Raw genomic sequence first — 24,600 nt, 5'->3', positions numbered from 1 at the left:
CTTATGCTTTTTACTATTTAAAATCGTCATTTTACGTTAGTTTTTTTGCACATTATAGATGCTTGCTCCATTACAAATAATTCATTTTCTTTGAATGATCTATTCACAAGAGAAAAGTTGAATTCATTATGTCTGTCTGAAACTTGGCAGAGGGTAAGAGTTTATTCATCTGAACTAACTCTGTCCAGTAGGGAGCGTTGTCCTAGGGAAACCTCGCCTCTCTGGTCGTGGGGTTTTTATTTTGAGCAACATGTTTCTGAGCCCACTCATCAAAAAGGCCACGTTTTAAACTTAGTTTTTTTCTTGGCCTGGACATTTTCTAATGTATCTGTACATGATGTCCATCTGAGTGATCATTCTCTTGTCTTGTTTAACCTGGACTTCATCCCTGAACCTAAGACCTAAAAGGTTAGGTCACAGAGGCGTGTCATCCAGCTGATACTGCAGACAGTTTTTCTGCTATGTTTGATCCTCTTTCCTTCAACGATTGCCTTAACGTGGACAGTTTGATTCACTGTTTCACTAATGATTGTGTTGAAATACTGGATCAAGTGGCACCTTTTAAATCGAACTTGAAAATTCAGAAAAACGGTGCCCTTGGACAAATGAAGATCTCCTGAGTCAGAAGAGACTTTGTCGAAAGCCTGAGCATCTTTGGAAGTCCACTAAACTTGACGTGCACAGACTTCCTCTCAGGGATCTGATGTCTTCATACAATGAGATGGTGGAAACTGCCAGATCTGATTACATCAGGAAACTGGTAGCAGCCAAAAAGAAAACTCCCAAATTGTTGTTTGACACATTCAATTCTCTCGTGTCTCCTGCTCCTCAAATCACGCCTGTCTTCTGTGAAGCTGACAGCAATGCATTGTTGAGATTTCTCATTGACAAAATTAAATTGATCAAAGAGAAAATCTCTCCCCCTCTGTCTGGAACCCCTGCTGTCTCTGAGCCTGTCTCCTCATCTTACTCTTCCTTCAGTGCTGTATCTCTGGGTGATATTTTGGCACTAGTGAACAAGATGAAACCCTCCTCTTGCTCAGATGATGTCCTTCCTTGTAGGCTTTTTATCAGAGTGTTTGATGTAATTGGGCCCTGGGTTACCAATAATTCATACCTATCATTTCAACAATGCTGAATACAAAATAACATTCAAGACAAAACTATTTGATATCAAACTTAACCTAATTTATTATAATGTACACGTTTGTAACTGACTTGCTGAAAAATATAAAATATTTTCTATGGAGGCAGAAAGAAATTATACTTCACAAAGTTTTTTTCAGGTCTGCACAAATTGATAAATATATTTTTGAACAAACCAAAGAAAAATACGATAACGATAATACGATTGTTTTGCGTGTCACTGTTCCTTTAAGAGTCAGACAGGTGAGGGAGGGGGGAGCGAGGAGTCAGAGTTATGATGATCTTGAAGAACTAATGGTGTTCTTATATCAGCGAAGATACGTCTTACTGTAACAGTTTTTATTAAATAAAAAGTAAACGGAAGAAGAGGTTTGCACGTTGTTCGTGCATCATTGGAAAAACGCTACGATACATTTAAATAAAATTCCCACGTTTATATATATTTTTTTAAAAGACTCAGCGAGCCGCATCAGATGGCTGAAAAAGTGACATACGGCTCTGGAGCCGCGGGTTGCCGACCCCTGATGTAGACCAATAGAGAAATATAAATATTTGTATCTTCATCAATGAAAATCCTTACTGAAGCTTCGCCTATTAATTTTAAATACCTTCAACATAAAATGATGCCATGGTACCAAGTGACTGAGTGAAACAAGATCAGTTAGTCTTAATCTCTACATGGTCATGAAGGATCAGACACAGATGGGATCGTTTGTTAGATGTATATTTCATGGGTTCAGATGTTGTAACAGGAGCAGGGATGTTTTGCTGCTCTTCAGAACTTCCATCAGGTCAACTTAGTAGCTGTCCATGGTAGACTCCAGCCAGTCGTTGAAGAGGCAGACCTGGTAAGAGAGGAAGAGTCAGATAACACGTGAAAAACTCAGATTTACTTTTGTCAGGTTGTCACCTTGGCGTAGACACCAGGGTGGTCCCTCTCAGCGCAGCCGTATCCCCAGGACACAACACCCTGCAGCTCACCGTTGCAGACAACTGGGCCACCAGAGTCTCCCTGAGAGCAGAAAACATCTTTAGCTTGAGCTCAGTTCCAAGAGCCTGTCGGCATGAACAGCGAGGACACTGACCTGGCAAGAGTCCTTGCCTCCCTCCAAGAATCCAGCACAGAACATGGCATCGGTGATCATGCCAGGGTAGGAGTTGTTACAGTCCCTGTCGGACAGGATGGGCAGGTCCAGGCACTGGAGCCTGTTACTGTTAGCGGCTGTCGAGGAAAATCAAAAGTGAGTTGGGTTCTGAAAACCGCTGAACAGACGCAGGAGTCCTTACTCACTGGAGCTCATGGTGTTGCCCCATCCGGCGACCTTGCACATGGTGCCGGCAGAAGCGCAGCTGGTGGGCAGAGCCACGGCACGCACATAGCTGTTGAGGGTGGCGGACTTGCTCAGCTTGATCAGCATGATGTCATTGTCGATGTTGTAGGAGCTGTAGTTAGGGTGGCGGATGACGCGGGAAGAGCTGATGAACTGCTCAGTACCTTCATTGATATTGATGACGTGCTCTCCAAGACGCACCTGCACACGTCTGCAGACAAACACGGGGGTCACTTCTCCCTTTCTGCACCCTGATATCAACTCGGTACTCACGACTTGTAGCAGTGAGCGGCAGACACGACCCAATCAGCTCTGACCAGGGAGCCACCGCAGAAGTGGTATCCACTGTTCAGAGACACTGTATGGGGCTGAGAGTGGGCTTGGCACTCATACCCTCCGACAATCTTGTCGTCCTCCAAAGCAACTGGAAACACATTGTAGAAAAAATAGCAAAATTATAAGCATTTACCAAATTCTTCGGAGAATTTCAGGAAAATAAAAGATCAAACTCACAAGCAGCTCCGATGAGCAGAACAAAAACCAGAGACCTCATGTTTGCTGAGTGATCTTTTCGATGGAGGACCTCACCTGCAGACCTGCTATTTATTGTCCAGCCCAGAATTCTAAATCTCTCCTCCACCAATTGAAATCCAGGAAAACTTCCGAGGGAAAAGTTAATGATCTGTTGCGGGAGAGGTGATAGAGAACCGGTGAAGAGGAGGCAGATGTTCTTGTTCACATAGACAGTTACAGTTGCTGAAAGTTTCCACAATAATATCACATACAAGGAAAGACTTTAGAAATGCAGTGGCCTGATCAGAGGTCAAAAACAAGGCTGACAGGGACTTGTTTTCTTCAAGTCAAACCACATTAGCGGGTGGAAAGAATTGAACAATTTACATTATCATGCTATTTCAATTGTCCTTATGCTTTTAACTATTTAAAATCGTCATTTTACGTTAGTTTTTTTGCACATTATAGATGCTTGCTCCATTACAAATAATTCATTTTCTTTGAATGATCTATTCACAAGAGAAACGTTGAATTCATTATGTCTGTCTGAAACTTGGCAGAGGGTAAGAGTTTATTCATCTGAACTAACTCTGTCCAGTAGGGAGCGTTGTCGTAGGGAAACCTCGCTTCTCTGGTCGTGGGGTTTTTATTTTGAGCAACATGTTTCTGAGCCCACTCATCAAAAAGGCCACGTTTTAAACTTAGTTTTTTTCTTAGCCTGGACATTTTCTAATGTATCTGTACATGATGTCCATCTGAGTAATCATTCTCTTGTCTTGTTTAACCTGGACTTCATCCCTGAACCTAAGACCTAAAAGGTTAGGTCACAGAGGCGTGTCATCCAGCTGATACTGCAGACAGTTTTTCTGCTATGTTTGATCCTCTTTCCTTCAACGATTGCCTTAACGTGGACAGTTTGATTCACTGTTTCACTAATGATTGTGTTGAAATACTGGATCAAGTGGCACCTTTTAAATCGAACTTGAAAATTCAGAAAAGCGGTGCCCTTGGACAAATGAAGATCTCCTGAGTCAGAAGAGACTTTGTCGAAAGCCTGAGCATCTTTGGAAGTCCACTAAACTTGACGTGCACAGACTTCCTCTCAGGGATCTGATGTCTTCATACAATGAGATGGTGGAAACTGCCAGATCTGATTACATCAGGAAACTGGTAGCAGCCAAAAAGAAAACTCCCAAATTGTTGTTTGACACATTCAATTCTCTCGTGTCTCCTGCTCCTCAAATCACGCCTGTCTTCTGTGAAGCTGACAGCAATGCATTGTTGAGATTTCTCATTGACAAAATTAAATTGATCAAAGAGAAAATCTCTCCCCCTCTGTCTGGAACCCCTGCTGTCTCTGAGCCTGTCTCCTCATCTTACTCTTCCTTCAGTGCTGTATCTCTGGGTGATATTTCGGCACTAGTGAACAAGATGAAACCCTCCTCTTGCTCAGATGATGTCCTTCCTTGTAGGCTTTTTATCAGAGTGTTTGATGTAATTGGGCCCTGGGTTACCAATAATTCATACCTATCATTTCAACAATGCTGAATACAAAATAACATTCAAGACAAAACTATTTGATATCAAACTTAACCTAATTTATTATAATGTACACGTTTGTAAGTGACTTGCTGAAAAATATAAAATATTTTCTATGCAGGCAGAAAGAAATTATACTTCACAAAGTTTTTTTCAGGTCTGCACAAATTGATAAATATATTTTTGAACAAACCAAAGAAAAATACGATAACGATAATACGATTGTTTTGCGTGTCACTGTTCCTTTAAGAGTGAGACAGGTGAGGGAGGGGGGAGCGAGGAGTCAGAGTTATGATGATCTTGAAGAACTAATGGTGTTCTTATATCAGCGAAGATACGTCTTACTGTAACAGTTTTTATTAAATAAAAAGTAAACGGAAGAGTGGTTTGCACGTTGTTCGTGCATCATTGGAAAAACGCTACGATACATTTAAATAAAATTCCCACGTTTATATATATTTTTTTAAAAGACTCAGCGAGCCGCATCAGATGGCTGAAAAAGCGGCATACGGCTCTGGAGCCGCCGGTTGCCGACCTCTGATGTAGACCAATAGAGAAATATAAATATTTGTATCTTCATCAATGAAAATCCTTACTGAAGCTTCGCCTATTTCTTTTAAATACCTTCAACATAAAATGATGCCATGGTACCAAGTGACTGAGTGAAACAAGATCAGTTAGACTTAATCTCTACATGGTCATGAAGGATCAGACACAGATGGGATCGTTTGTTAGATGTTTATTTCATGGGTTCAGATGTTGTAACAGGAGCAGGGATGTTTTGCTGCTCTTCAGAACTTCCATCAGGTCAACTTAGTAGCTGTCCATGGTAGACTCCAGCCAGTCGTTGAAGAGGCAGACCTGGTAAGAGAGGAAGAGTCAGATAACACGTGGAAAACTCAGATTTACTTTTGCCAGGTTGTCACCTTGGCGTAGACACCAGGGTGGTCCCTCTCAGCGCAGCCGTATCCCCAGGACACAACACCCTGCAGCTCACCGTTGCAGACAACTGGGCCACCAGAGTCTCCCTGAGAGCAGAAAACATCTTTAGCTTGAGCTCAGTTCCAAGAGCCTGTCGGCATGAACAGCGAGGACACTGACCTGGCAAGAGTCCTTGCCTCCCTCCAAGAATCCAGCACAGAACATGGCATCGGTGATCATGCCAGGGTAGGAGTTGTTACAGTCCCTGTCGGACAGGATGGGCAGGTCCAGGCACTGGAGCCTGTTACTGTTAGCGGCTGTCGAGGAAAATCAAAAGTGAGTTGGGTTCTGAAAACCGCTGAACAGACGCAGGAGTCCTCACTCACTGGAGCTCATGGTGTTGCCCCATCCGGCGACCTTGCACATGGTGCCGGCAGAAGCGCAGCTGGTGGGCAGAGCCACGGCACGCACATAGCTGTTGAGGGTGGCGGACTTGCTCAGCTTGATCAGCATGATGTCATTGTCGATGTTGTAGGAGCTGTAGTTAGGGTGGCGGATGACGCGGGAAGAGCTGATGAACTGCTCAGTACCTTCATTGATATTGATGACGTGCTCTCCAAGACGCACCTCCACACGTCTGCAGACAAACACGGGGGTCACTTCTCCCTTTCTGCACCCTGATATCAACTCGGTACTTACGACTTGTAGCAGTGAGCGGCAGACACGACCCAATCAGCTCTGACCAGGGAGCCACCGCAGAAGTGGTATCCACTGTTCAGAGACACTGTATGGGGCTGAGAGTGGGCTTGGCACTCATACCCTCCGACAATCTTGTCGTCCTCCAAAGCAACTGGAAACACATTGTAGAAAAAATAGCAAAATTATAAGCATTAACCAAATTCGTCGGAGAATTTCAGGAAAATAAAAGATCAAACTCACAAGCAGCTCCGATGAGCAGAACAAAAACCAGAGACCTCATGGTTGCTGAGTGATCTTTTCGATGGAGGACCTCACCTGCAGACCTGCTATTTATTGTCCAGCCCAGAATTCTAAATCTCTCCTTCACCAATTGAAATCCAGGAAAACTTCAGAATACAGGGAAAAGTTAATGATCTTTTGCGGGAGAGGTGATAGAGAACCGGTGAAGAGGAGGCAGATGTTGTTGTTCACATAGACAGTTAGAGTTGCTGCAAGTTTCCACGTTAATATCACATACAATGAAAGACTTTAGAAATGCAGTGGCCTGATCAGAGGTCAAACTCAAGGCTCACAGGGACTTGTTTTCTTCAAGTCAAACCACATTAGCGGTTGGAAAGAATTGAACAATTTACATTCTCATGCTATTTCAATTGTCCTAATGCTTTTAACTATTTCAAATCGTCATTTTACGTTCGTTTTTTTTGCACATTATAGATGTACAAATAAATCCTTTTCTCTGAATGATCTCTTCACAAGAGAAAAGTTGAATTCATTGTGTCTGCCTGAGACTTGGCAGAGGGTAAGAGTTTATTCATCTAAACAAACTCTTTCCAGTAGTGAGCGTTGTCCTAGGGAAGCCTCGCCTTTCTGGTTGTGGGGTTTGGCTATTGTATATAAAGAGAGTTGCTCTTGCAAAGGGAATCAGACACAGGAATTCACTTCTTTTGAGTTTGTTAAATCTTGTTTGGTTCTACAAGTCCTTTATATTGTGTGTCAATCTACAATCGGCCTGGTCCTGCGGCGTTGTTCCTGAAAGACTTTAGTGACTTTTTATATATATATATATATATATATATACGTTATCCAAATGGAAACTGTTCTTATTCTTGGAGACTTTAATCTTCATGTTGATGACGTCACATCTTACTCTGCTAAATAAATTTTAACTTTAACAGAAGCCTTTTATTTTTGAGCAACATGTTTATGAACCCACTCATCAAAAAAGGCCACATTTTAGACTTAGTTTTTACTTTTGGCCTGGACATTTTCTAATGTATCTGTACATGATGTCCATCTGAGTGACCATTCTCTTGTCTTGTTTAACCTGGACTTCATCCCTGAACCTAAGCCCTTAACTTTAGGTCACAGAGGCGTGTCATCTAAGCCGATACTGCAGACAGTTTTTCTGCTATGTCTGACTCTCTTTCCCTCAACGATTGCCTTAACGTGGACAGTTTGATTCACTTTTTCACTAATGATAGTGTTGAAATACTGGATCAAGTGGCACCTGTTAAATCGAACTTGAACATTCAGAAAAATAGGTGCCCTCGGACAAATGAAGATCTCCTGACACAAAAGAGACTTGTCGAAAGACTGAGCATCTCTGGAAGTCCACTAAACTTGACGTGCACAGACTTCTCCTCATGGATCTGATGTCTTCATACAATGAGATGGTGGAAACTGCCAGATCTGATTACATCAGGAAACTGGTAGCAGCCAAAAAGAAAAAACCCAAATTGTTGTTTGACACGATCAATTATCTTGTGTCTCCTGCTCCTTAAATCACGCCTTTCTTCTGTAAAGCTGACAGCAATGCATTGTTGAGATTTTTATTGACAAAATTAATTTGATCAAAGAAAAAATCTCTCCCCCTTTGTCTGGAACCCCTGCTGTAACTGAGCCTGTCTCCACCTTGTGGTTTTCTTTCAGTGCTGTATCTCTGGCTGATATTTCAGCACTGGTGAAAAAGATGAAACCTCCTCTTGCTCGTCCGACGTCTTTCCTTGGCTCTTTATCAAAGTGTTTGATGTAATTGGGCCCTGGGTTACCAATATGGTGAACCTCTCTCTTTCCACAGGGGTTTTTCACAATGCATTTAAACATGCCGTTGTGAAGCCTTTGCTCAAAAAGCCAGGCTTAGACACGACTGACCTCAGTAATTTCAGGCCTATTTCTAAGCTCCCCTTATTGTCTAAGATCTTGGAGAAGGTGGTGTCTGAGCAGCTGTCTTTGTCCCTGGATCAGAGCGACATCCATGACAAGTTTCAGTCTGGCTTCCTCAAACATTACTCTACGGAGACAGTCTTACTGAAAGTCTCCAGTGACATCATGATGTCGGCTGATTCGGGTCAATACACTGTTCTGGTTCTCTTGGATCTGTCCTCAGCCTTTGACACAGTTGATCACCAGATCCTGCTGAGAAGATTGAGGGATGAAGTGGGACTGTCTGAGTCTGTGTTACAGTGGTTCTCATCATACCTTTCTGTGCGCAGTTTTAGTGTATCTGCCAAACAAATGAGGTGTGAATCACCGGATCTGTTGTGTCGAGTCCCTGAAGGTTCTGTTCTGGATCCTTTATTGTTTTTGCTAAACTTGATTCCCCTGGGTAAAATCATTCAGAGATTTCCAGGTGTTTCTTATCACATTTTTGCTGATGACATCTATCTCTACTGCTCTTTTGACCCAACTGAGCCCCAAAGGCTGAACAGCTTCGTCAATTGTTTGCTAGAAATCAAACAATGGCTGAGTGAAAACCCTTTGCAGCTAAATGTGGACAAAACTGAAACTCTGGTCATTGCTCCTGATGATAAAGTTCCACGGTTGAGTCAGTACTTGGCTGACTTAGGTCAGTCGGTCAAACTGAGCATGAGAAACCTGGGTGTTGTATTTGACAAAGACATGTCTCTAGTTCAACACTGCAGAAAACTGACCTGATACGGTTTCCTTCAACTGAGGAAAATCTCTAAATTAAGGAAAATGTTGTCACAACATGATCTGGAGCTTCAAATCCATGCGTTTGTGTCTTCTCGCCTGGACTATTGCAACAGTTTGTTTTCATGTCTTAACAAGAAGGATCTGTCTTGCCTGCAGTTGATACAGAACTCTGCAGCGACAATTCTGACTCGCTCTAGTAGAAGAACTCGCATTTCTCCGATCCTTAAATCTCTTCACTGGCTTCCAGTTTCTTTCAGGATAAACTTTAAAATTCTGGTTATTATTTTCAGAGCTATTCATGGTCAGGCTCCTCCTTACATCACTGATCTGATCCAGCCTTACACCCCAGCTCGGGCTCTGAGGTCTGTGGAGCAGAATCTACTGATGGTTCCTTGCACACGGTTCAGGACCAGAGGAGAGAAATCCTCCCAGGCTGTTGCTCCTAAGCTTAGGAACGATCTTCCTCTCTCTCTGCGTTTGATGATCTACTGACTCCTTCAAAGAACATCTCAAGACATTTTTATTCGTGCAGGCTTTTCCTTGATTTTCTGAGACTCTTGTGTTTGTCTTGTGTTATCTTGACCTTTTAAGTATATATTTTATTGGGTATGTTTTTATTGTTTTAGAACTTTATAAAGTAATAATTTCAAAACATGATCATGATGAGGGACTTGCATGTTGGAAAGGAAGACTTCAACATTTGAAACGTGAGTAAGTCAGGAAACTAGGATTTAAAAATGAGTTTCCATTAAAAAAAAACTATGCTTCTACCGGGTATTTGCCAACAAAGGACATTTGTTGGCAAAGACTACTACCTTTTTTAAACCACATATATTAATGTATTTTTTGTTTTGTCCATACCACCTCCCTTCCTAAGACTTTCCCCACAAGCCACTCCTATAGATCTGCAGAGAAGGTCATCTGGCCTGGTGAGAACATGTGATTGCAGTAAGACGAGGAAAGAGAAGACCGAGGGGACAAATGGAAGTTGTGTTTGATAGACACAGGGTCCATAAATTACTTTCAACGGGGCAGTAGAAATGAATGGAGGATGTTATTCCGCTGATGATGATGATGATCATCTTCCTTAATCTAGATTTAAAAGGGCCCCAAGATTAAAAATCCACTCTTTTCAAATTGATTAATGTTCACCCCTTTGTAAGGACATACATGTTGAAAGAAAAAGACCCAAACATGAGCAAGTCAAAATTATCTTTCTAGTACAAAAATAAAAAATATTCATTTAGATATTATGTATATTGATAATTCATTATATGTGCAATGTGTGTTGATGTGTGTACATTAAGTAAAGCTCATTTTCATATCCTGATGACTTGCACTGAATTAATCATTTGCGGATTTTAATTAGTTAATTCCAGCAATTTTTAAACTCCAAATCAGCTTTTTCAATTGACACCTATCTGATCCAATGAAAGCGGCCCATTGGTTCATTTTTCTAACTTGTGTTTGTTTTCTAACAACTGTGGAATGATCCAATCAGCTGGACCTTCTCAAAAAAATGTTTTCTGTCACCGTGTGGTATCAATAAAGTTGTAAATGTACTTACATTAACAAAAAATATTGTTATATTGTACATTAATACAGTGAACTGATGACGTGTGTCGACTCATCAGTCTCAGTACAGAAAATATCTTTTGGTGTTGAGGAGTTGTGGTTAGTGTCAAAAAGTCAGATGTCATCTTCCCTGAATGTCAATCAAGTGACAGGACCATGTTCCATGTATTGTTCTATGAATGAATGAATGAATGAATATTGTTTATTTCTGGCATGACAGTTTAAATCATCAACATCACATTTCATCGTAATTCACATATTACATGCATGTCCTGAAAGGGAAAGCGGGAAAATCAGAAGTTTATCTAGTCCCGCCCCCATTTACTTCAAAATAGTAGTACTACTAGTAGTAAAGAAAGGAAGTCGTATATACAATCATATCTTAAATCAGCGCTTGTTTGACTTTGGCTTAGCAGATTATTGTTATGTATGAAAATTTCCAAAACAACAATTGTCAAAACAGTAGATCACAATTGGTCCGGTCGACAGATGTTTTTTTGTCCAGTCCATTTAGTATCAGTTCTACAGAGATATTTGAAGACCATCCCTACTACTGGGTTGTCAACCTAGAGTGTGTGCATGTAGACCAATAGAGAAGTATTAATATTTGTATATTCATCAATGAAAATCCTCAATGAAGCTTCGCCTATTTCTTTTAATACCTTCAACATTAAATGATCCAGATTTCATTGTACCAAGTGACTGACTGAAACAAAATCAGTTAGATTTATTGTCTCTATGGTCATGAAGGATCAGACACAGATGGGATCGTTTGTTAGATGTTTATTTCATGGGTTCAGATGTTGTAACAGGAGCAGGGATGTTCTGATGCTCTTCAGAACTTCCAACAATGGCTCACTTAGTAGCTGTCCATGGTAGACTCCAGCCAGTCGTTGAAGAGGCAGACCTGGTGAGAGAGGAAGAGTCAGATAACACGTGAAAAACTCAGATTTACTTTTGTCAGGTTGTCACCTTGGCGTAGACACCAGGGTGGTCCCTCTCAGCGCAGCCGTATCCCCAGGACACAACACCCTGCAGCTCACCGTTGCAGACAACTGGGCCACCAGAGTCTCCCTGAGAGCAGAAAACATCTTTAGCTTGAGCTCAGTTCCAAGAGCCTGTCGGCATGAACAGCGAGGACACTGACCTGGCAAGAGTCCTTGCCTCCCTCCAAGAATCCAGCACAGAACATGGCATCGGTGATCATGCCAGGGTAGGAGTTGTCACAGTCCCTGTCGGACAGGATGGGCAGGTCCAGGCACTGGAGCCTGTTCTTGTTAGCGGCTGTCGAGGAAAATCAAAAGTGAGTTGGATTCTGAAAACCTCTGAACAGACGCAGGGTTCCTCACTCACTGGAGCTCATGGTGTTGCCCCATCCGGCGACCTTGCACATGGTGCCAGCAGAAGCGCATCTGGTGGGCAGAGCCACGGCACGCACATAGCTGTTGAGGGTGGCGGGCTTGCTCAGCTTGATCAGCATGATGTCATTGTCGATGTTGTAGGAGCTGTAGTTAGGGTGGCGGATGACGCGGGAAGAGCTGATGAACTGCTCAGTACCTTCATTGATATTGATGACGTGCTCTCCAAGACGCACCTCCACACGTCTGCAGACAAACGCGGCGGTCACTTCTCCCTTTCTGCACCCTGATATCAACTCGGTACTTACGACTTGTAGCAGTGAGCGGCAGACACGACCCAATCAGCTCTGACCAGGGAGCCACCGCAGAAGTGGTATCCACTGTTCAGAGACACTGTATGGGGCTGAGAGTGGGCTTGGCACTCATACCCTCCGACAATCTTGTCGTCCTCCAAAGCAACTGGAAACACATTGTAGAAAAAATAGCAAAATTATAAGCATTTACCAAATTCGTCGGAGAATTTCAGGAAAATAAAAGATCAAACTCACAAGCAGCTCCGATGAGCAGAACAAAAACCAGAGACCTCATGTTTGCTGAGTGATCTTTTCGATGGAGGACCTCACCTGCAGACCTGCTATTTATTGTCCAGCCCAGAATTCTAAATCTCTCCTTCACCAATTGAAATCCAGGAAAACTTCCGAATACAGGGAAAAGTTAATGATCTTTTGCGGGAGAGGTGATAGAGAACCGGTGAAGAGGAGGCAGATGTTGTTGTTCACATAGACAGTTAGAGTTGCTGCAAGTTTCCACAATAATATCACATACAATGAAAGACTTTAGAAATGCAGTGGCCTGATCAGAGGTCAAACTCAAGGCTCACAGGGACTTGTTTTCTTCAAGTCAAACCACATTAGCGGTTGGAAAGAATTGAACAATTTACATTCTCATGCTATTTCAATTGTCCTAATGCTTTTAACTATTTCAAATCGTCATTTTACGTTCGTTTTTTTTGCACATTATAGATGCACGCTCAATTACAAATAAATCCTTTTCTCTGAATGATCTCTTCACAAGAGAAAAGTTGAATTCATTGTGTCTGCCTGAGACTTGGCAGAGGGTAGGAGTTTATTCATCTAAACAAACTCTTTCCAGTAGTGAGCGTTGTCCTAGGGAAGCCTCGCCTTTCTGGTTGTGGGGTTTGGCTATTGTATATAAAGAGAGTTGCTCTTGCAAAGGGAATCAGACACAGGAATTCACTTCTTTTGAGTTTGTTAAATCTTGTTTGGTTCTACAAGTCCTTTATATTGTGTGTCAATCTACAATCGTCCTGGTCCTGCGGCGTTGTTCCTGAAAGACTTTAGTGACTTTTTATATTCCGTTATCCAAATGGAAACTGTTCTTATTCTTGGAGACTTTAATCTTCATGTTGATGACGTCACATCTTACTCTGCTAAATAAATTTTAACTTTAACAGAAGCCTTTTATTTTTGAGCAACATGTTTATGAACCCACTCATCAAAAAAGGCCACATTTTAGACTTAGTTTTTACTTTTGGCCTGGACATTTTCTAATGTATCTGTACATGATGTCCATCTGAGTGACCATTCTCTTGTCTTGTTTAACCTGGACTTCATCCCTGAACCTAAGCCCTTAACTTTAGGTCACAGAGGCGTGTCATCTAAGCCGATACTGCAGACAGTTTTTCTGCTATGTCTGACTCTCTTTCCCTCAACGATTGCCTTAACGTGGACAGTTTGATTCACTTTTTCACTAATGATAGTGTTGAAATACTGGATCAAGTGGCACCTGTTAAATCGAACTTGAACATTCAGAAAAATAGGTGCCCTCGGACAAATGAAGATCTCCTGAGACAAAAGAGACTTGTCGAAAGACTGAGCATCTCTGGAAGTCCACTAAACTTGACGTGCACAGACTTCTCCTCATGGATCTGATGTCTTCATACAATGAGATGGTGGAAACTGCCAGATCTGATTACATCAGGAAACTGGTAGCAGCCAAAAAGAAAAAACCCAAATTGTTGTTTGACACGATCAATTATCTTGTGTCTCCTGCTCCTTAAATCACGCCTTTCTTCTGTAAAGCTGACAGCAATGCATTGTTGAGATTTTTATTGACAAAATTAATTTGATCAAAGAAAAAATCTCTCCCCCTTTGTCTGGAACCCCTGCTGTAACTGAGCCTGTCTCCACCTCGTGGTTTTCTTTCAGTGCTGTATCTCTGGCTGATATTTCAGCACTGGTGAAAAAGATGAAACCTCCTCTTGCTCGTCCGACGTCTTTCCTTGGCTCTTTATCAAAGTGTTTGATGTAATTGGGCCCTGGGTTACCAATATGGTGAACCTCTCTCTTTCCACAGGGGTTTTTCACAATGCATTTAAACATGCCGTTGTGAAGCCTTTGCTCAAAAAGCCAGGCTTAGACACGACTGACCTCAGTAATTTCAGGCCTATTTCTAAGCTCCCCTTATTGTCTAAGATCTTGGAGAAGGTGGTGTCTGAGCAGCTGTCTTTGTCCCTGGATCAGAGCGACATCCATGACAAGTTTCAGTCTGGCTTCCTCAAACATTACTCTACGGAGACAGTCTTACTGAAAGTCTCCAGTGACATCATGATGTCGGCTGATTCGGGTCAATACACTGTTCTGGTTCTCTTGGATCTGTCCTCAGCCTTTGACACAGTTGATCACCAGATCCTGCTGAGAAGATTGAGGGATGAAGTGGGACTGTCTGAGTCTGTGTTACAGTGGTTCTCATCATACCTTTCTGTGCACACTTTCAGTGTATCTGCCAATCAAATGAGATGTGAATCACCGGGTCTGTTGTGTCGAGTCCCTGAAGGTTCTGTTCTGGATCCTTTATTGTTTTTGCTAAACTTGATTCCCCTGGGTAAAATCATTCAGAGATTTCCAGGTGTTTCTTATCACATTTTTGCTGATGACATCTATCTCTACTGCTCTTTTGACCCAACTGAGCCCCAAAGGCTGAACAGCTTCGTCAATTGTTTGCTAGAAATCAAACAATGGCTGAGTGAAAACCCTTTGCAGCTAAATGTGGACAAAACTGAAACTCTGGTCATTGCTCCTGATGATAAAGTTCCACGGTTGAGTCAGTACTTGGCTGACTTAGGTCAGTCGGTCAAACTGAGCCTGAGAAACCTGGGTGTTGTATTTGACAAAGACATGTCTCTAGTTCAACACTGCAGAAAACTGACCAGATACGGTTTCCTTCAACTGAGGAAAATCTCTAAATTAAGGAAAATGTTGTCACAACATGATCTGGAGCTTGTAATCCATGCGTTTGTGTCTTCTCGCCTGGACTATTGCAACAGTTTGTTTTCATGTCTTAACAAGAAGGATCTGTCTTGCCTGCAGTTGATACAGAACTCTGCAGCGACAATTCTGACTCGCTCTAGTAGAAGAACTCGCATTTCTCCGATCCTTAAATCTCTTCACTGGCTTCCAGTTTCTTTCAGGATCAACTTTAAAATTCTGGTTATTTCCACAGTTACAAACGGGCTCTGAGGTCTGTGGATCAGAATCTACTGATGGTTCTTCGCACACAGTTCAGGACCAGAGGAGAGAAATCCTTCCAGGCTGTTGCTCCTAAGCTTTGGAACAATCTTCCTCTCTTTGCGCTTGATGGAGTCTACTGACTCCTTCATCAAACAACTTAAGACATTTTTATTTGTTCAGGCTTTTCCTTGATGTCCAGAGCCGTGGCCTTGTCAGCCTGTGGTTTCAAAATCTCATCCTTCACTTCAAACGAGTTTAGGTGAAGCAAAGAGTTTTGATCATGTGAGTAAATCAACCTCCATGTATATTCTCTAAATTGAAAACACATAAACGTATCGATTGGCTAGAGTGAAGCAAAGTCTTGAAACTGTTTGTCAAACTCTGAGAGACTATTTTGAATCTGCTCACACTGTCAAGTTGCGCACATGCCTTCTGTTGCATGTCTAGCTCTGATGTGAGGTTGTTGAAGTTCTTCAAACCAAGGTGCTTCAGCTTTGTGGATAGATGTTGCACATTTTCGCTTGAAGGCATCTACTCAGCTGATTATATTAACCTTGGTTTTGTCAGATCTGTTAAAAATGCCATGTCTAGCTGTCACTTAACACCACAGAGTTGCTTGTATTCTGCATGAATAATAACCATTGGATTGAAGTGCATAGCAGGCAATCTTCTCCATTTTATCATATCAAATTGTATTAACAGCTTAACGATCGACAAGTAAATTGCGATCTCTGTATTGGGCACCGCTGAATTAGGGTAAAACATGGTCGCTGCAATGAAAGAAGAATGTTGTCACAATTACGCAAAAAAAAGATTTGCGACAAGGCTAGAGCCTGACTAGAGCCTTGAGACAAGTAGCTGAGATTAGTTCCAGTTCAGTTGATGTAAACTGGCAAGACAGAAGATAAGGAGAGGCAACAGATTAAACAGTGCTAACAAGACTCAATTGGTCTCAATCATGAAACATGAGCAGAACGAATTTTCATGAACTGAGATGAAGCTTGTCGCTTTTGGAAATGTACATTTGAATTGATATCATCACTTTGTCAATGGGAAGTATACCTAAGAAAAAAATACAGATATAACAGATTTAGTGACATTTTTTGACAAAAAGCAGGTTTAAAAATCCATACTATGTTCATAATTCAATCTATATAAATACTTACTGTTAGGGATCTGATAGCATCGTCTATCATGTGATAGGAAAGGATGATTTACGTCTTCCGCCCCTCTAGAAGTGCCAGTTCCTGTCATAGCTCCTCGACTAATGGAAGAAAATAATTTTTCTAAATCACAACTCACCCAATAATGAACAACATTTTATTACAATTTGTTTTTTTAAACAGAGGTTATTCATTTCTGTTTCAAATTGTCTACATAGACTTTTTATTGCTGTGAAACATTTTCTCATGTTAAAATATAATACATTTTTCCTTTTTTAAAATTTTTTTTTATGAATGTTTCACTCAAGTTTCAAAAGCAGGTAAGAGGTACTGGTCAACATGTAGAGTTCCATAAAAAAAAAACACGTATAGTGTTAAAAATAAAAATGAGATGTTCCATTTGAATTATTCCCTGGACTGTTTATTTTTTGATAACCACAATTTGGCTCAGTTCTGATGGGAATCCCACAGCTTGAGTGTTGCCACACACAATCTAATCATCCTGCTGGCAAATGGAAAAAGCAGATTTTAGATTTTGCAAAAATGAGAAAACAAAATAGAGCCTGAAGAGTTCGAGTTTTGTAGAGGCATAAGTTAAAGGTGGCAATATAATATCATAGAATATTGACATATATGGAAAATAAGTATCTAGACTTAAACAAGCAAAGGATTATTGGCATTAATATGACGATTTTCTTTTCTTTCCTGGAAAATCATCCCAAACTAAATACTTGGTGTATCTCTCTTGTGTAGAAAACAGTCTTTAATCAGTTTACATGCATATTTTATTTTAAACTAAGGCTTTTAGAAACTAACTTTATACTATTCAAATAGAGTATCTTCTGATGAGCGTCTGTAAATGAAACACATGTGCAGTGATTGGCTTGCTGTCGACCAATAAGAAAAGCCTGAGAGTATAGTAACTTTGCAGATTCCAGATAAATAGCAGGTCTGCAGGTGAGGTCCTCCATCCAAAAGATCACTCAGCAACCATGAGGTCTCTGGTCTTTGTTCTGCTCATCGGAGCTGCTTGTGAGTTTGATTTTTAATTTCCTGAAACTCCATGAAAACATTTGCTGAAATGCTTAGAATGTTGCTCTTTTCTCTACAATGTGTTTCCAGTTGCTTTGGAGGACGACAAGATTGTCGGAGGGTATGAGTGCCAAGCCCACTCTCAGCCCCATACAGTGTCTCTGAACAGTGGATACCACTTCTGCGGTGGCTCCCTGGTCAGAGCTGATTGGGTCGTGTCTGCCGCTCACTGCTACAAGTCGTAAGTACCGAGTTGATATCAGGGTGCAGAAAGGGAGAAGTGACCCCCGTGTTTGTCTACAGACGTGTGGAGGTGCGTCTTGGAGAGCACGTCATCAATATCAATGAAGGTACTGAGCAGTTCATCAGCTCTTCCCGCGTCATCCGCCACCCTAACTACAGCTCCTACAACATCGACAATGACATCATGCTGATCAAGCTGAGCAAGCCCGCCACCCTCAACAGCTATGTGCGTGCCGTGGCTCTGCCCACCAGATGCGCTTCTGCCGGCACCATGTGCAAGGTCGCCGGATGGGGCAACACCATGAGCTCCAGTGAGTGAGGACTCCTGCGTCTGTTCAGAGGTTTTCAGAATCCAACTCACTTTTGATTTTCCTCGACAGCCGCTAACAAGAACAGGCTCCAGTGCCTGGACCTGCCCATCCTGTCCGACAGGGACTGTAACAACTCCTACCCTGGCATGATCACCGATGCCATGTTCTGTGCTGGATTCTTGGAGGGAGGCAAGGACTCTTGCCAGGTCAGTGTCCTCGCTGTTCATGCCGACAGGCTCTTGGAACTGAGCTCAAGCTAAAGATGTTTTCTGCTCTCAGGGAGACTCTGGTGGCCCAGTTGTCTGCAACGGTGAGCTGCAAGGTGTTGTGTCCTGGGGATACGGCTGCGCTGAGAGGGACCACCCTGGTGTCTACGCCAAGGTGACAACCTGACAAAAGTAAATCTGAGTGTTCCACGTGTTATCTGACTCTTACTCTCTTACCAGGTCTGCCTCTTCAACGACTGGCTGGAGTCTACCATGAACAGCTACTAAGTTGACCTGATGGAAGTATTGAAGAGCAGCAGAACATCCCTGCTCCTGTTAAAACAGTTGAACCCATGAAATAAACACCTAGCAAATGATCCCATCTGTGTCTGATCCTTCATGACCATCTAGAGATTAAATCTAAGTGATCTTGTTTTACTCAGTCACTTGGTACCATGACATCTGGATCATTTTATTTCAGCAAATAATCCCATTTGTGTCTGTACATTCTCCTTCGCCTAAAATACGTATTAAATCAGTACAAAATAACATGTAACATACTCAAGGATGTATTAAAGTTATGTGTACTATGGCATAGACACACTATAATGGCATCATAATGGTTAATAACTGTTACGCTACAAAGCTGTTAAAATTAAATTTCATTCTGATATTTACCATATTTGGTAATCATTGAAAAACAAACACTTAAACTAACAGATCAAAACCACAATATCATCTACCATAATGTCATCAAAACACCACAAATAAAGTTACATGTAATGACCCCTAACTCACTTGTGTGGCACAGTTGCACAAAGACTTTGACAATTTATCTGCCACTGGGTGGTTGAGATTGAAATGCCTGAAATAAAAGGAACAAGGCATTTGTAATTCTTAAACTAGGATTGTCTTGAGGCAAATATCATTATTCATTACAAAAAAATACTCTTTCATTATCGATAAACCATAACCATCAAAAGGTTTGAAATAGATTTTAGAACTGTCCTGTATTTCCATGTGGAAGAGGAAGGTTTTGAAAGACTGATGAATGACTTTTATGGCTTTATGTGTAGTTTTGTTAACAAAGTAAATCAAAATCAGATGAACGGAAATGTTCAGGAAATGTTTAAAACAAGACTGTTGCTGTTACGAATTACTGTCAGGGTACACACATTATTCCTTAATTCCTCATTGTGCCTTGAGCCCCAGCTTTCCTTTTTTTTCACTTTTATATAAAGCGTGCAGTTAATCCTGGAAAACTCCTGCACTGCTGCCCATTGCGGTGGTCAAATTTCAAATGTTTCAAAAATATAGGATAATAATATAATATAGTAATAATATAGGATTCAAATAAAATAAATAAACACTATATGGGAGTGGTCTTTGTGTTTTTCTAATGCAAAAAGGACTAACGCTTTCCCCTTATATGGGTTTCCTTTGGGTACTCATTTAAAAAGAGGCCTAATATTGTCTATATGCATTTTATAAATATCGTTCTCCTCTCTGCTGCTAAGAGATAAAGTAATGATTGTTGGTACATAACACCTATTATCGGCAAAATAACCAACAAAGGGACACAAACATCTTTAAGTGTTTTGTTTATTGAACCGTTTCCAAACACACATGTTCTTTCCTCCTCCAATGTACCAAACAGGATTGCTCCTCTCAATTTAGCTGTATTTTTCCAGAGTGTCTTTGATCCAGGGCATCAGAGAGCAGACCTTGGTGTACACGCCCGGAGCATTGGGCTGAGCACATCCATATCCCCAGGAGACGATACCTTGGAGCTGACGATTGCACACCAGTGGACCACCAGAGTCGCCCTGAGAACAGAAGAGCCAGTGAGTAAGTGGGCATCACTTGTGAGTTAATAAAATAAACCATACCTGACAAGCGTCTTTGCCTCCCTCCAAGTATCCGGCGCACACCATTTGGTCAGTGATCTTTCCTGGGTATGAGGCCTCACAATCGGCATATGACATGATGGGAACCTCCACACACTGCAGGTTGAATGGGTTGAACACTAGAGGACATTATTTAATCATTAAAGTCCATGAATCGATTCATTTAAACATCTGGGGGGGATTCTAAAGCGGCAGGTTGTGGGGGTCCTCACCTTCATCTGTGTAGATGTTCCCCCAACCGGACACCATGCACATGTCCCCTGGGTTGGCGCAGTTATCTGGCAGAGCGACGGGCTTGACGAATTCATTCAGAGTGGCAGGATGTGACATCTTCATCAGCATGATGTCGAAATCCAACGTCATGTAGTCGTACTTTTCGTGCCAGTAGATGGCGTCCACAGTCATGTACTGCTCCGTGCCCTCAGTCTCCCAGATGTGGTGGTCTCCCAACACGACTATCTGAGAAAACGGACTTAAGAATAGATCGTTACCTACTTGGCGAGAAGCGAAAGAGTCCGGCAGACGGATGAGCTACTGACTTCTGCCAGCAGTGGGCAGCAGAGACGATCCATTGGTCGTTAATGAGGGAGCCGCCGCAGAAGTGGTAGCCGATGTTGATAGACACCTGCCATGGTTGAGAGTTGTGGGTGCACTCGTAGCCCCCCACAATTTTGTCATCTGTAGGGGCCGCCGCTGCAAGGGTCAAAGAAAGGCAACAACCTTGTAACTGTAGTGCAACGTCATGTCTAGGACAGAAGACGATGTACCTGCAGTGCCCAGGAGGGCAAGAACAATCAGGCCAATCATAATGTGGCTTCTTGAAACCAGACTGGACACAAACGGTCTATCTCTGACTGAATTTATAGCTAGGATCCAAGTTCTCCTTAGACTTCCCAAATGCTGCCACCTCTGCCACACCCCCGTCCCAACACCTTATCTTCTAGAACCCAATCAATCAGTTAATAATTTATCCAAGAGCACAACTTTTGCCATGGAAAAATCTTTTTTTACTTTTTTGCCATTTAAACGTTTTTTTAAACATTATATAAAGCGAACACTAGATCTCAGTGAAAAACAAATGTTACTATTAGACACATTGCAGTATTTTTTTTATTTCATTTTAAATGTAAAAATGTTTTATTTTTGTATGTTTAAGGCAGAATAACGGTGGGTGGAAAGTTTAAAACAGATATAAACAAAAACAAAACGAAATTTACAAACTGTGCAGGATTGTTAATTTGTTTTAAATTAAAAATAAAGTCAAATTTGGTTTTATTTCTTTGTTAATTTTGTCCAATATATTGTAAATTCGTTTCAATATTTCCTAAATTTTAATTAATAGTTTGTAATTCCTTTCAATAGTTTGTATTTTTTTCAATAGTTTGTAATTCTGTTTTTATAGTTTTTTTCATTAGTTTGCAAATTAATTTCAACAGTTTCAAAAAAAAAAATACACACAAAAGTGTGCGTTTCAATTGTTCAATAGTTTAAATACTTTGTAATTATTTTTTAATTGTTTCTTAATGAGTTTAAGTAGTTTGTAAATTCGTTTCAATTTGTGAAAGAATTTTTTTTTTCTACATTTGTTTCAATAGTTTCTTAGAAACAAAAAATTAAGCAGGAGAACAACAAGGGTAACTCGATTTTTAAAATAATGATTCAATTTTCAACATTTATACAAAGATTTCTTTTCAATTTCAGCGAAGAAAAAAATTGAAAAAACACAGACAGAAAAATGGGATTGGAAAAAGAGAGAAAGACTAAATATGTTTTAACTAGATTTAAAATAATCATAAAAAACAGTTCCTGGAATCAGCATGTTCTCTCCTGAAGAAGTGAATGTTTTTCTACAATGTTTTTTTCATTTCTAATGCTAAACTGTGTCTTTCTATTTTTTTAATTACAACTTGCCAACAATAAGTGACTCATGAAGAATTATAAGCAGCTGTTTGAAATTGGAAAACCTTGATCTGTTTTGAAAACACATCAGTTATATAAGTCATCAGAGCTAGAAAAGTGGGACAAGATAAACGTGTTTTTGACACATGAGTGAGGGAGTGGCACTTTTTCGTGGTGGGGGGGTGCTGCCCACTCTGGTCCGACCAGGTATAAAAAAAGACCCCATCTGTTAGTAGGTGTCTTGTGATCGTTCGTCTAGACACCATGAGACTACTGGCTCTGCTGTTGTTTGCTGGAGCTGCTGGTAAAGAAAAAGAATCACTCGAAAATAATATGATTACTTGTGTGACCCTCTTTCTGTGTGTCTGCTTTTTCGGGTTCCAGTGGCAGTTCCCCGGGAAGAGGGGAGGATCATTGGAGGGCAGGAGTGTGAGCCTAACTCTCGTCCGTACATGGCCTCACTTAACTATGGCTACCACTTCTGTGGTGGCGTGCTCATCAACAAACAGTGGGTTCTCTCTGTCGCCCACTGCTGGTACAAGTGAGTCAAAGCCTTTCTTTTGTTCTGGTTGTTTGTTTTGTCATGTTGATGTTTTTCATATTCTTTTTTGTAACTTGAATATCATTACAATATTTTAACTTATTCAAATGTATTGAAAAAAACGCCCGTATCCCGGCATCTATGTGGCCCACATGGGTTCAGAGAGTTTGAAGAACTTTTTGAGATACTTCTTCAAGAAAAACGTGACTATTTAATTTATTTACTTTACTTTGTAGAAAACACATGATACAGTATTTAAGAAAACTAACCTTTGAATATATCTGAAAACTAAATTCATAGCAGCAGCATGTAACATTTGTTTTAATATTCTTAAACAAGGGTGTTGACTCAAAGTTGAAATCTCTAGCTGGTATTTACGTATCTTTGTGAGGACGACACACCAGAGTCATGTGACCACCAATCCGCTTTACACCAGTGGGTCAGAGAAAGTGTTTTTTTAAGAAGTACTGAGAGACTTCAACTTACTATACGATATGACTGACCCAACGCAAGGCCTTCTTTCCTTTTGTAAATAAAAGTGCATAAAGATGCCAGTGAGAACTTACAATATTGCAGTTACACTATTACCTCATTAGAGGGAGAGAGAAACACAATTAAAAAACTACTGATTGGGTTTTTAAGAACGGATTGGCCACTTTGCTGAATGTTTTTTCTAGATTTAGAAAGATACAATGTTTAATAGTAACAGTTACATCTAACATCTTTTTTTTATTTCAGCCCATACGCCATGCAGATCATGCTAGGAGAACACGACCTCCGAGTGTTTGCCGGTACCGAGCAGCTCATGAAGACCGACACCATCATCTGGCACCCTGAGTGAGTCATAAAGAGAATCACCAATCACCAGCCATCTTCCACCGCCTAACTCTTTCTCTGACTTTGACCTGTGTGCAGATATGACTACCAGACTCTGGATTTTGACATCATGCTGATCAAACTCTTCCATCCAGTAGAGGTGACAGCGGCTGTCGCGCCCATCCCTCTGCCCACCGGGTGTCCATATGCAGGAAAGATGTGCTCTGTGTCCGGCTGGGGCGACACCGCCATGGGTGATGAGGGTATGTCACAGCTGGGGTTTTTTTTTGGAGGGAACACAATCAACCAAACAAATAAATATTCAAGCTGCTCTAGAAAAACACTCATTAATCACTAATTTTTTTCCTTTCTTTGTAAACAATGTTGCAGTGTACCTGCCCACTCGCCTGCAGTGTTTGGACGTCCCTATGGTCAGCGACGAAGACTGTGAGAGGGCGTATCCTGGCATGATTACACGAAGAATGATGTGTTTTGGATACATGGACGGAGGCAGAGACGCCTGCAATGTAAGTTTGGGTCGCACTACTGCGGTTTTACGTCTTGAAAACACATCCTAAATAAATCTGAGACTATGATCTGGATGAATAAAAGGTCCTCTTATATATTATCATTAGTGAGTTAATGCAATCAACCTCTTGTTCATGTATCTCTCACTCGGTCTATTTTGTTGTCAGGGGGACTCTGGAAGCCCGCTGGTGTGTTTCGATGAGGTCCACGGTCTGGTCTCGTGGGGACAGGGATGTGCCCTTCCTGAATATCCCGGCGTCTACGTCAAAGTGTGTGAATTCCTCCCCTGGATTGAAGACACGATGAGAGCCTATGCTTGAAATAATAAAAGTTCATTTCGCTGTGTAGTTTGTCACTCGTCAGTCATTTAAAATGTACATTTACTATTTACTATACTATATCATACTA

The 24,600-nt window shown here is 41.3% G+C and overlaps 6 protein-coding genes across 6 annotated transcripts; 2 read left to right on the top strand and 4 right to left on the bottom strand.

Annotated features, from left to right (window-relative positions):
* Positions 1–1,854: 1,854 nt before the first annotated feature.
* On the bottom strand, positions 1,855–3,056 carry LOC148067637 (trypsin-1-like). Its single transcript, XM_087805989.1, has 6 exons — positions 2,991–3,056; positions 2,751–2,901; positions 2,438–2,688; positions 2,232–2,368; positions 2,057–2,158; positions 1,855–1,991 (listed from the first exon to the last, which is right to left on the bottom strand). Exons 1-6 carry the CDS (start codon positions 3,028–3,030, stop codon positions 1,944–1,946), a joined length of 729 nt encoding a protein of 242 aa, XP_087662115.1. The 5' UTR covers positions 3,031–3,056; the 3' UTR covers positions 1,855–1,943.
* A 2,197-nt stretch (positions 3,057–5,253) lies between these two features.
* Positions 5,254–6,458, bottom strand: LOC148067636 (trypsin-1-like). Its single transcript, XM_087805988.1, has 6 exons — positions 6,390–6,458; positions 6,150–6,300; positions 5,837–6,087; positions 5,631–5,767; positions 5,456–5,557; positions 5,254–5,390 (listed from the first exon to the last, which is right to left on the bottom strand). Exons 1-6 carry the CDS (start codon positions 6,427–6,429, stop codon positions 5,343–5,345), a joined length of 729 nt encoding a protein of 242 aa, XP_087662114.1. The 5' UTR covers positions 6,430–6,458; the 3' UTR covers positions 5,254–5,342.
* Positions 6,459–11,426: 4,968 nt separating this feature from the next.
* Positions 11,427–12,630, bottom strand: LOC148067635 (trypsin-1-like). The gene is made up of 6 exons (XM_087805990.1): positions 12,565–12,630; positions 12,325–12,475; positions 12,012–12,262; positions 11,806–11,942; positions 11,631–11,732; positions 11,427–11,565 (listed from the first exon to the last, which is right to left on the bottom strand). Exons 1-6 carry the CDS (start codon positions 12,602–12,604, stop codon positions 11,518–11,520), a joined length of 729 nt encoding a protein of 242 aa, XP_087662116.1. The 5' UTR covers positions 12,605–12,630; the 3' UTR covers positions 11,427–11,517.
* Positions 12,631–17,672: 5,042 nt separating this feature from the next.
* Positions 17,673–18,878, top strand: LOC148067634 (trypsin-1-like). Its single transcript, XM_087805986.1, has 6 exons — positions 17,673–17,741; positions 17,832–17,982; positions 18,045–18,295; positions 18,365–18,501; positions 18,575–18,676; positions 18,742–18,878. Exons 1-6 carry the CDS (start codon positions 17,702–17,704, stop codon positions 18,787–18,789), a joined length of 729 nt encoding a protein of 242 aa, XP_087662112.1. The 5' UTR covers positions 17,673–17,701; the 3' UTR covers positions 18,790–18,878.
* Positions 18,879–20,085: 1,207 nt separating this feature from the next.
* On the bottom strand, positions 20,086–21,285 carry LOC148067633 (trypsin-2-like). The gene is made up of 5 exons (XM_087805985.1): positions 21,176–21,285; positions 20,948–21,101; positions 20,621–20,880; positions 20,391–20,527; positions 20,086–20,327 (listed from the first exon to the last, which is right to left on the bottom strand). Exons 1-5 carry the CDS (start codon positions 21,213–21,215, stop codon positions 20,175–20,177), a joined length of 744 nt encoding a protein of 247 aa, XP_087662111.1. The 5' UTR covers positions 21,216–21,285; the 3' UTR covers positions 20,086–20,174.
* Positions 21,286–22,484: 1,199 nt separating this feature from the next.
* LOC148067632 (trypsin-like) lies at positions 22,485–24,535 on the top strand. The gene is made up of 6 exons (XM_087805984.1): positions 22,485–22,611; positions 22,692–22,848; positions 23,587–23,685; positions 23,764–23,927; positions 24,055–24,191; positions 24,360–24,535. Exons 1-6 carry the CDS (start codon positions 22,572–22,574, stop codon positions 24,510–24,512), a joined length of 750 nt encoding a protein of 249 aa, XP_087662110.1. The 5' UTR covers positions 22,485–22,571; the 3' UTR covers positions 24,513–24,535.
* Positions 24,536–24,600: the final 65 nt, after the last annotated feature.

This window comes from Callionymus lyra, chromosome 13, assembly GCF_982586985.1.
Source record: "Callionymus lyra chromosome 13, fCalLyr1.hap1.1, whole genome shotgun sequence".
Taxonomy (NCBI): Eukaryota; Metazoa; Chordata; class Actinopteri; order Syngnathiformes; family Callionymidae; genus Callionymus; species Callionymus lyra.
Note: the sequence above shows the minus strand (reverse complement) of the source record. Positions and strands in the feature narration are given on the sequence as shown.